General features: G+C 33.7%; 1 protein-coding gene across 1 annotated transcript; it reads left to right on the plus strand.

The window, feature by feature from the left end:
• Positions 1 to 250: 250 nt before the first annotated feature.
• LOC104119530 (probable glutathione S-transferase) lies at positions 251 to 1,690 on the plus strand. The gene is made up of 2 exons (XM_009631052.4): positions 251 to 660; positions 1,213 to 1,690. The coding sequence occupies exons 1-2, from the start codon at positions 352 to 354 to the stop codon at positions 1,546 to 1,548; spliced, it is 645 nt and encodes a 214-aa protein (XP_009629347.1). The 5' UTR covers positions 251 to 351; the 3' UTR covers positions 1,549 to 1,690.
• Positions 1,691 to 12,119: the final 10,429 nt, after the last annotated feature.

Genomic DNA, 12,119 nt, shown 5'->3' on the forward strand with positions numbered 1-12,119 from the left:
ACGTCTTGGACAAGCATGATTTAATTTAATAATCATTTGTCTTTTCAACTCTTAGACATTGTTTGGCACCAGGCTAGCACAAATAAAATATAAGAATAATTATAAAGAAAATAGGAAAAATATGAACCTTCAACCACTCCCTCATATTTTGAGACTTATACTTATTAAAAGTATTCGGTCAATATGGAAACATTAAATTCTCAAGAAAGAAACATTAAATCATATATTTGGTTGGTAAGACACTTCCTTGATTTCTCCTCCTATAAAAGAATACCACAATTCAAGAGAGAACCACCACTGGAAATTGCTTAACATAGTAATTAGCAAAGAATTGAGAACCAAAGTTGTGAGATGGCAGAAGTGAAGTTGCTAGGTTTTTGGTGTAGCCCATTTAGTCACAGAGTTGAGTGGGCTCTAAAGATAAAGGGCGTGAAATATGAATATATAGAAGAAGATCGAGATAACAAGAGTTCTCTACTTCTTCAATCCAATCCTGTTCATAAAAAAGTCCCTGTTCTCATTCACAATGGAAAACCCATTGTTGAGTCTATGGTCATTCTTGAATACATTGATGAGACTTTTGAAGGCCCTTCCATTTTGCCTAAAGACCCTTATAACCGAGCTTTAGCTCGTTTCTGGGCTAAGTTCCTTGACGATAAGGTAAATATCTATCTGCATAATTTAGTAAACTTTATTTGAGACTAAAGTTATTTTGAATATTGTTTTATTTCATATATGATGGCTGTCATGTCATGTGTCAATGTTTAGATCAACATATCCGTAAGTGTGAAACCATTATAGTGGAGGTGTTATAAGGTGACAAGATAGAATTAAAATCGTACGAAAAAAAGTTGCTTCAAAAATACCTACAATATCTCTTAATCCATGCACATGTTACGGAAATAAATACGGCACAATGAAACACAAGATCTCTATATAAGTGGTATCAATTAGTTGAGAATATGTTTTAATGATGTTAGTACGTTTACTCGGGTCTTATATTTTCTAGAATTTTTTTAATCATATCATTTTCATATGTCAGTAAAAAATATAGAGAGTTTGGAATACTTTTCATCATTTTGTATAGCTATGGCGCGGATTTAAAAGGAGCGACGTTGTTAATGAGAATTTATATATGTACGTAATCGACTCTACCTTGTGACTGAGACGTAGTATTGTCATTGTTGTTGTTAAGTTAAGAGTGTTTTGCAGGTGACTGCAGTAGTGAATACTTTCCTTCGCAAAGGAGAGGAGCAAGAGAAAGGTAAAGAGGAAGTTTATGAGATGCTGAAAGTTCTTGACAATGAGCTCAAGGATAAGAAGTTCTTTGCGGGTGACAAATTTGGTTTTGCTGATATTGCTGCAAATTTGGTGGGATTTTGGCTAGGAGTTTTTGAAGAAGTCTCTGGAGTTGTTTTAGTGACTAGTGAAAAATTTCCAAATTTTTCGAAGTGGAGAGATGAGTACATTAACTGCAGCCAAGTCAAGGAATCTCTACCTCCAAGAGATGAGTTGCTTGCTTTTTACCGAGCTCGCTCTCCCAAATGAACACATCCTCGTTCATCTTATGAAGTTTCGGATTACGTGTTTGAATAAAATTGCGAATCTAGGAGGAGTTCTGTAAATTCAATTACTTATATATATGCAAAAAAAGAAAAAGAAAATCAAATATATGTTTATATTAAGATTATGCTGTTCAGAATTAATACTTGTTAGAAAAAGCTAGCTTAGCCCCAGCCCCCAGCAAGTCACATACAAGAAGTGTCTGGAGTTACTGTTTTAATTTGTTAGTTAGTCAGTGATTATACAATTATTAATCATATGAATTTCCTCATCGAATTGGAAAAAGGCAAGAAAAGCAAGCCACATATAATTTGACGAAATAGTGGGTGACATAAGCACATAAATCATCTTATTGTTCTCGAGATATTTAGCCCCGTTTTGGCCATAGATTTTGCCAAGTTTTTTCCAATTTATTTTTGGCAAAACATGTTTGTTTATAGATTTTATCCATGTTTTGACAGATTTTGAAAACAAAATTTTCAAATCCCAAAACTAGCTCTAGACATGTATTTGGTCCAAAATACTACTGTTGATTTTTTAACAATTTTAAAAATTACCCTAAGCTTTTGTATTTTATGAAAAAGCTCACTATCTATTATGACCCAACTAATCCACCAGCAGTTGATAGTATCGTTTTCTTTTGGAATGATGGATCTTGTAATATTATTACAATTTGACGAATTATAGTGGCTAGTAATTGTGTTATTAGCAGTTTAGTAAAATATAAGGTTATGATTTTAGGATAGTGCATTATGTAATTCATTATTATAATTTTGTGCCAAACTTATCTATGTTCAGGACTATGATTTCTGATACTAATAATGAATAGCATCGATGAAGGTTCTGCATATACAGGATTAACAAGTTTGTTTGTTTGGTTGGTATTATTGGTTTTTTTTTTTTTTTTTTTATAGTTTTTAGAACTTATGGTGTAAGTCACATTTCATGTTTTTTCAAAAAAAAAAAAGTGAAATATGTTTTGAAAAATTATGTCCAAATAGATTTTCATCTTCAAATCAAACTTCACCCAAATCAAAATTTTAAAAACAAATTTGAAAATTTATGGCTAAAACGCTAGCTTAGATTATCAGGTAAGCATCTAAAATAGTGGGTGGACATAAGCACATAAGTCGCTCATATGTACAGGTAAAGGCATCGATCTAAAATGATAATACTGTATATTAGTAAAAATAGCATGAGCTAGCCAATTTTCGGATTGATAATTTAAAAATAGCCAGCGTTTGCAAAGTTATTGAAAAATAGCCACTATTTTTCTACAACACGGACCGGTCCAGCATAATATACTAGAGATTGGTACATATGTGTATGAACTTCCAGCATATTATGCTGGAACTCCAACACACAGAAAGTTCCAGCATAATATACTGGATATTGGAGCACTTGTGTATGAACTTCCAGCATATTATGCTGGCCGATATATTATACTGGAACTCCAGTATGTTATACTGGAATATTTTTCGGATTTTGAACAGTGTTTTAGTTCAAATTTATCTTTATATTAAAAGTGATTAAATTTTGATTACTTTTAAAACCGTGGCTATTTTCAATAGCCACTTGTAAATATGACTATTTTTGAATTTTTCACTGTATATTACTTATATATGTAGTACAAGTAAGCTTGCATTAAAAAATGGAGCTCTTATTCTTTTCTTGCTTGACTATGTATATGGACAGTATTAAATTTCTATAAATCTTAGAAAACCAAGACCAATATTTATTCAAAATCCCAAATAAGGTTTGCTAGATTGCAATGGATTTCAGAAGGTGAAAAAGTCCAAGAATCTTCTAGTTAAATGGGTGATTTTCACGGATATTTTTTTTTTTTTTTTGCACTATTTATTTTTTGACCCGGTTTTTTAAATTTGTGCACGAATAGCCCAATTTTCAAGTCACGATTTACGAAGGATGCATTTGCAACTTTTCTTCTTGTACTACAAGATGTACGGCAATATGCTGAAGTACGGGTGACAAACGAGCGGGTCGGATCGGATGTGTAGGGGCAGAGCCACATGGGATGTCCAGCCCACCGGTGAAGTAGGTTCAATTTTTTTAAAGGGTCACGAGTTCGATACTAAACAGCAACATAATGCTTATTGCATTTCTTTTCCTTAATTAGTTTGTGATTAGATTTTTATTACTGCCTTCTTAGTTAACTAGTTTTAGGTAACATGCGTTGCACGTGTGTATTACGTCTTGTAGTACGAATTTTTAAAAAGTACATAAATATTATTAAAGCGTGTGTATGAAGTATATATAAAGATTTGAAGGTTAAAAAATACAAGATCAATTAGCAAAATGTGACTCAATTTTAAGTGTATCACAACTTGTTAAATATCATTTGCTCGGTTCTAAAAGGGTTAAAACAAAGTAATTAACTTGAACTTTTGCTTTCTTAAAATGTTTGACCTTATTTTAGTATCAGGAGTCAAGACAAAAGGCTAATATGAAATATACTACAAATATGAAAATATTATTAAAACTCTGTCAAGTGTCGACAAATGTTATAGCCATCAAATGTCTTACTTGTTTCATTTCTTAAAAATGGCATCGGGTAGCCGCTTGTAGTACTCCTATAAATTAAAAGCATTCATCGAAACAAAATATCAGGAATAATTGGGGAAATGTTTTGTTTATATGTACAACCTTAAACTATTATCCATTATATGAAAATATTAAGAGAAGAGAAAAAATAAATCGACAAAAATAAAGTATTCTGCCAACCCCTTACCCTGAGTTGTTCTCATTATTGAAAAATCGAGATGCAACATAAAAAATAAACATGACATGTTATTACCAACAAATCCTATTGCAAGTTATTCTAAATACAAAAAAAAAGAATGTGATCATAGGGGTAAAAACACCAGAGATAAATTGAAATATTTGCTATTTTTTTTTAATTCTTTCACTGGTAAATACTTTTTTACAACGATAGTCTAACTTCTTTGTCCTTTAGTATCTCGCCAACTTCTCTTTTAAACAATCTTCAGTATAATTTTATTTTCCATTTCCTCTTTCACCGATTTGTCCTTTAGTACTCATATATACATATATTCAAAAAATCAAGAAAAATATAATTTTCACCCATTAGAACTATTTGCTTCACAAATATCGGCAGACAATAAATGTTGAAAGTTTTAATTTCCTTTATCGCATGTTCTTTTTATTATTTCAAGATTCTTGTGGTTACTTCTTCCTTACATATTACTTTAAGAATGCCAATGAATTGAGGAGCGACATAACATAAAATAGACTTTATGCTATAGTAATACGAAATCTCATATTAATAGTCACAAATTAGATAATTTGGCAAAGCACATTCTCATTATAAAAATTAATATTTATGCCAATATAATCACTAATTAGTAGATAAATGGCATAATGTAGCATGGCGGCAGAAATTAAAAGTATAAAATATATGAAAGAAATTTGATCAATTAGAGAGACCTAATGCTCTATAATCTTTCTTGCTATCCACAATAGTTTTCGACCTATCACTTTCTCGAAAACACACATAAAGATAGAATTAGCAATTTAAAATTCATATTGATGATCCAAATAAAGTTTCATTGAAAAAACAATAAGATATTTTGTCTATTAAAAGACAAACATAACCCGATATAATGCAAGAAATGCATAAAAAGGGAACTTGAAATAAAGTAAAAAAAAAAAATTCTATATACACACATGATGTCGCGAATCGAGCTTTAGGGACATCAGTTTGACAATATCTAATAGAAAATAATCATCTAGCTCCTCTGAATACCTATTCTTCGTATTATCGTATCACAACCACCTTGTTATCCAATTTCTACCACCTTTCTTGTAGTCATGAACAAATAATAAAAATACATCTATGTTTGGATATAAAAGAACAGAATTAGTTTGTTTTCACGATACAATAAATTATCAAACATCAATTCAAAAAAAAAAAAAAAAAAAAAAAACTCAAAAAAACAAAAAACTCAAAACAAATTAAATATACATAAAAGGAGAAGATTTGAGGAACGATAAATATCTAAACATGAAGGCTAATTGCAATTGGAATATGAACATAGAGGAAAAAAGCCTGCAAAAGAGTAATTGGTTAACGCAATTATGCAACTAACTCGGCAATTTAAAAACTAATACTCCTAGACCGAAAAGGAGTTGAAAAGTAATCAAAATCTTGACCTAAAATATTATGACGTTGTGTTCCACCTATAAATGTAAACTCATTAGAATATTAGATGATGCCTATACAATTATTTACCGTATCAACTTATACCTCATTTTCAATCTTAGAGTCCTAAATTTAAGTAACCTAAAATATCTAGAAAGACTTACTCGGTTAAATTGTTATTATCTTTCTTTTATAAATCTGTTAAATTACATAGCTCAAATAAGAAAATATTTAATACAAAACATTTAGTTGATTTTGAATTCCTAAGTATTAGAAAATAATTAAATGACTATTCCTAAATATTAGGAGTAGGAAAATAGTCAAATGACTATTTTGTACGATATGAACTCTATTTTTAAAGGGCAAAAAAACCGAACGATATTTCGCTAAGTATGCTTTTAATATAGTATAGATTAGTATATTTTAGAGCCATTAGAATTTTCATTTACTTTTTTTTTTCAAGCTTCCCATCAATTGTGTTTACATATTATTCTTAGTGACTTAAATTGCTTTTTGCCAATTTAATATAGGTTTTAATGTAGATACAAGGGATGTTAGTTACATTTGAGTTTAGTTTAATTCTTGTTTGTGATGCTTTAATTTTAAATATATTTATTAAATTAATATCATTTGCATTTTTAATTTGAGAATCAAATTTAAAATTTAATGAAGAGATTTTATTCTTCGGTATCTTCCAAGTTGCCACAATCAAGTTCAGCCTCTCAAATTGTTCTTCTTGTGGAAGAAATTCTGTCAAAACCTCATTCCTCTAAAAAAAACAAAAGCAGAGAGTAGATCTAAATTTATTAAAAGCTGATCCAAAAGAAAGAATATCCATTAGAAACAATCATCCAAGTGAGCTTGACGAGATTAGAAGAGCATACCGCCGAAAAAGTCCTTACTAACATCGAAATCATAAATTTTCTCAAAGAATTTTAGTTTTAATTATATATTTTAAATTTTAATATTAATAACAATTTATTTTGTTGAGTTTTTTTGTACATTTAGTTCTTCATGTGTTGAATCCGCTTGATGAAAATTCTGGGTCGGCTACTTGATATGGGCGGTCGAAAACGGGTAATGCAAAAATGGATAAATTATCCGACCCGACACATTTTTAATACGGATAAAAAATGAATTAACCAACGAATAATATGGATATCCATATTATCTATAGGCTTTTTGAATATGATTGCTTGTGGAGAATTTCTAGTCTCCCAAACTTGAATTTCCCTCAATTTGATTCTTTACAAATATCTATATCTATATTATTATAAAAGCATGAATTCTAAAACGCTAAATCTTGAACAACTAAAATATCTTGAGATATTAAAAGACTCTTATACCCTTTAGAGCTAAATTTTCTTTCAGATAAAATTGTAAAATTTAAAATTGAGAATTTTGTCGATCAAATTAGAGCACTTTTCTTTGATGTGTTTTTCGTATTCATGTTTTAAAGGCTTAGGAAATAAACTAATGCATAAACACCAATTTAATTATTCGCTTGCTGGTAGTTTTATATTCTAACTTTATTTGTGAAGTCTGAAATTGTAGAATATTATTTTTTGAAATATTTGTCGTGAAAGTACTAACAATTTTTAATTGTGCCAACTTAACGCTAATAGGTTAGGTGAGATCGTGGGATTCGAGGAAATCTATCACGACCCAAATTCCATTATAGGTCGTGATGGCGTTTAACGCCACCGTCAGACAAGTCAACGGTGATCGATCAACTTAATTATTCATTTTTGATTATTTTAAATCATAATTCCCGTTAATCAAATAGTATAAAAGCTGGTACACGTGCAAAACCCATGATTTTATTTTCCAATTTCTGTATAAAATATAATTTTCAAGGTGAAATGTTAATAATTACATGAACTACAATAATGAACAACCATTAGGAACCCTTAAAATTCGGTATCACAAGTGCATGAACATCTACTAAGGAGTACAATATTAATACAACAACCATTTGGAATACAAGTTAGACGGGAATAATAAATAACTCTGTTGGAGACTCTGTATGTTGCGGATCGTAATAAGGAAATGCAGCTCACCGTAAAGTCCCCGCAAAGGTCGCGCCTCTGCACCCAGAGGACCACCGAAAATATATATATATATATATATATACCTGCACAATAAGTGCAACAAGTGTAGCATGAGTACGTAAATCAACGCGTACCCAGTAAGTATCTAGCCTAACCCCAGAGAAGTAGTGACGAGGGGTCGACATCGACACTTACTAGAGGTCCAATAAGACAGATACAGTAGAAGTAAACAGATGTGAGGCAGAGTAAATAAATAAAATAAACAAGTATAAATACGTGGTACAATCCTCCTCTCAATAATAAACTCAAGCTCTCAATTAGCAGTTACCTCTTCAACCAGAGCATATGTATATAATGGACCTTACCGGATAGGTCGTCACAGTTCAAATCAGGAAAAAAACTCACAGATACACTAGCTTTTTGTCAAATATTTTGTAAGATTCCATAAGATTATTTTATAGAAATACCGAGGCATATGGCCCGATCCCATCATAATGTGTGCACTGCCGAGGGTCGAACGACACGAACCATATATACATCTATTATATTGCTGAGGCGAATGGCCCGCTCCCATGAGAATGTGATAAATAATCTTGTCGAGGCGAACGGCCCGATCCCATCATAATGTGCGCACTACCGAGGGTCGAACGACACGAACCATAAATGTATTTATTATACTGCCGAGGCGAACGGCCTGCTCCCATGAGAATAAGAAGTTTTAACGGGTCCTTGACCCCATTCGCGAATAAACATGCGAGTTATGGACTTTAAGGAAAACTTTTCTATGAAAACGCATAGCGCGGGAGAAATTCGTAAGAGGAGTACAATTATTCCGCGGGTAATCATGAAACCCGTCAAATCTCTACAATAGCAAGTTTATCACTCTACACAAGTCTAGTCTCAAGTCATAATGCGAATTAAAGGATTAAACGAGCAAAGATAACTCCTATAGTACAATTATAGCATGATGTGAGCCTGTCTACCCGGACAATAATATAAATTTAGCTATGTACGAACTCTCGTCACCTCGTGCGTACGTAACCCTCACAACAAGTAGAACATATCAAATACATCACCTAGGGGTAGTTTTCCCCTCACAGAGTTAGACAAGAGACTTACCTCGCTCCAAAATTCCATAGCCGACTCCAACGCCACTCTAACACCACAAACCGATGCCCGTCTCTCCAAAAATGGTCAAACAATGTGCAGATCCATAAATATATACTCTATTACCCATAATTAATCAATTTATAACAATTTTTAATTCCGCTCGAAAAGTCGATAAAGTCAACCCTCGGGCCCACGTGCCACTGAAATATTTTGAAGATAATCATTACCCATAACACCACGAACTCAAATACATAATTTATTCCTATTTTCATGTCCAATTTCGTGATCAAAATCTGAAAATACCAAATTCTAGGTTTTCTACCAAAATCTCATAATTTCTACTAATTTTCATGTTTAAATCCTTATAGAATCCATGTATTTAACTTACAATAGGAGGAAATAACTTACTTTGCCATAGATGATGAAACATCTCCCCTTGAAACTCTCCAAAAATTACCCAAACCAAGAGAGAAATGAGTGAAATGAGCGAAACCTCGATTTTTAAACAATCTGCCCAGTCGATTTTCCGCACATGCGGAACTCCTTCCGCTTCTACGGAAGCTACCTCGCATATGTGGTTTCCCCCAAGGTGCCAGCTTTATCCGCTTCTGCGGATATTCTATCACAGGTGCACATATGCTTCTGCGGAAATCATCCGCATCTGCGGACTCTCCAGCTCGAGCACCACTCAGCACCTGCGCGCCCATGACCGCGCATGTGGCTTCGCAGGTGCGCTACAGCACCCGCTTCTGCGATCATCCAGCCCTAGACCACTTCCGCTTCTGCACTTCTCCGCCCGCATCTGCGAGCCCACAGGTGCGGTAAATTCCTCGCACATACGAATCCAACCAGCCTCACTCCCTACCGCTTCTGCGACCCCTTGGCCGCTTCTGCAGTCTCGTACCTGTGGCCATAACCTCGCAGGTGCGATCGCACCAGAAGCCTTAAGCTCCAGTAGTTCCTCCAAGTCCAAGCTCGATCCGTTTTTAATCCGATTTGCACCCGAGACTCCGTCCAAATATACCAACACATCCCAAAACATGATACGGACTTAGTCGAAGCCTCGAACCACGTCAAACAACATCAAAATTACAAATCGACGGCCAAAACCTTTCTTTCATTTTTCCAACCTTCAAACTTCGCCGAACGCGTCCGAATTATACTTAAACATCCCGAAATGACGCCAAACTTTACATGCAAGGCCAAAATCACGATACAAACCTATTACAAGGCTCAGAACTCCAAACGGATATCGATAATATCAAAATCCACTTCAAACCAAACTTATAAAATTCTAAAACTTTCAAAATGCCAACTTCCCATAATTTGCGCCGAAATGCTCCCGGACCACCCGATACTCAACCCGAACACACGCTCAAATCCGAAATCATCATACGAACCTATTGTAACCTTCAAATCTCGATTCCGAGACGTTTACTCAAAAGTTAAACCTTAGTCAATTCTTCCAATTTAAAGCTTCCGAATTTAGAATTTTCTTTCCAAATAAACTCCAAATTTTCCAAAATTCAATTCCGACCACACGTACATGTCATAGAATATGAAATGAAATTACTCAAGGACTCAAACAGCCGAACGATGTGTTAAAGCTCGAAACGACCGATTAGGTCGTTACAAAATCATAGATGGAATTTATGGTCAATTTTCTTTCCTAGACTATTAATCATATGGTGTTATTTTTGTATATCTATTGCATTGGTTCTTTCCATGCATGCTTGTGTTCGTTGTGATTTTTTGTACATAATTGCGTTAATTGTATTGTGTGGATGGCTATGTTAGTAAGATTTACTAATGTAATACAGGAATTGAATTTCTAACCATGGTTGGCATAACCTTAGAAGTTGTTATCCACATTCTGCTTTTCTTGTTTAATCATTGTTGAATGGTATTTAAATAATAAAATCATCAAGAATGAATATTTTTAATGCCAACGAAAAAGAAGGAAGCTCTGTCAAATTTTATAGACAGAGCCTCAAATGGCATATTCAAGTTTCTTAAGTATCAAATAGCATACAAATTTGTATTCAAATGCGTAAATGAGTAAATCGAGAATGAATACTCAATGCAAACAAAACGAAGAAAGCCGTGCTAATAGTTGTATACGGTCAAAATCGAGTTTGCCCTTCGTGTAATTAGTCAAGATTGGAACATGATAGACCGAGGGTCATCATTATAATATTGAGCTCTGATGTGAAGTTGGGTTATCGAGCTCAAGATTCAAGGACCGATCAGTACCGAGATGGAGTTAAAGTCGAGCTCGAGATCCAGAGACCGACCAAGATCGATATCCAGAGACCGATTGAGCTCGAGTCAATATCGAGCTTGAGACCCAGAGACCGACCAATACCTAGACCGACCAAGATTGAGATCGAGCCAAGAGACAAAGAGCCGTTATAGCCGCACTAGGGAAGAGAATCCCGACGGAAATCAAGAGAAAACTAATTAATTAATCTATCATGGGATCCCGACTATGTATTTTTAATTATATCCAAAGTAGGATTACTCTACTATATTAAGAGTGGCTATCATTTGTAAAAGGCATATTGACATTCATACATTGATACTCTCACATTTCAGAGATTATTGAGATTTACACACATATAGTAAATATTATCCTTTTTTGGACTTTGGACATTGATTCATCTTGTTCATTTATCAATCATTCTTTACTCAAATTGGGATTGTATTCATTCCTTTTTTACAGTCAATATTCGATATATTTCTACTTATTTTTTTAATTTTTATCAAGTTATACCACTTATCCTTAGAACCATGTATAAATTCAACTCTATCCGTTTTTCGGGTAAACAGTTTGGCGCACAACGTGGGGCTAAGGATAACAGTGGTTATTTGGTATGAATCTCTGCAAAATACACCATTTTACACTTGCTCTTGGAAGTGTCATTGATTTTAGGTTAGAAACGACGAACTCTCAATTAATGGCCCTACCTATCGGCAACGAAGCTGGCCTTTAGGATGAGAACAACAACCTGACGACCGGGGATGAAAGACCACCCGTCGATCCCGTTGGAGCTCGGGCTATAGATCCAATTGACGTTAATTCACATGTGGCCATCGAGGTTAACCAACGTTCCGACCCCGAAAACAGCATTCATGGGGGAACTCGATCTGCAGTTCGAAATACCCAAAATATTAGAGAAGATGGGATCAACCTGCGTATGATTTTCGAAATGTTG

Source organism: Nicotiana tomentosiformis, chromosome 7, assembly GCF_000390325.3.
Source record: "Nicotiana tomentosiformis chromosome 7, ASM39032v3, whole genome shotgun sequence".
NCBI lineage: Eukaryota > Viridiplantae > Streptophyta > Magnoliopsida > Solanales > Solanaceae > Nicotiana > Nicotiana tomentosiformis.

Bases quoted from the DNA above. Each gene is read 5' to 3' on its own strand.
- LOC104119530 (XM_009631052.4), top strand. From the start codon at position 352: ATGGCAGAAGTGAAGTTGCTAGGTTTTTGGTGTAGCCCATTTAGTCAC. The intron at 661-1,212 runs GTAAATATCTAT...AGTGTTTTGCAG, and splicing joins CTAAGTTCCTTGACGATAAG to GTGACTGCAGTAGTGAATAC.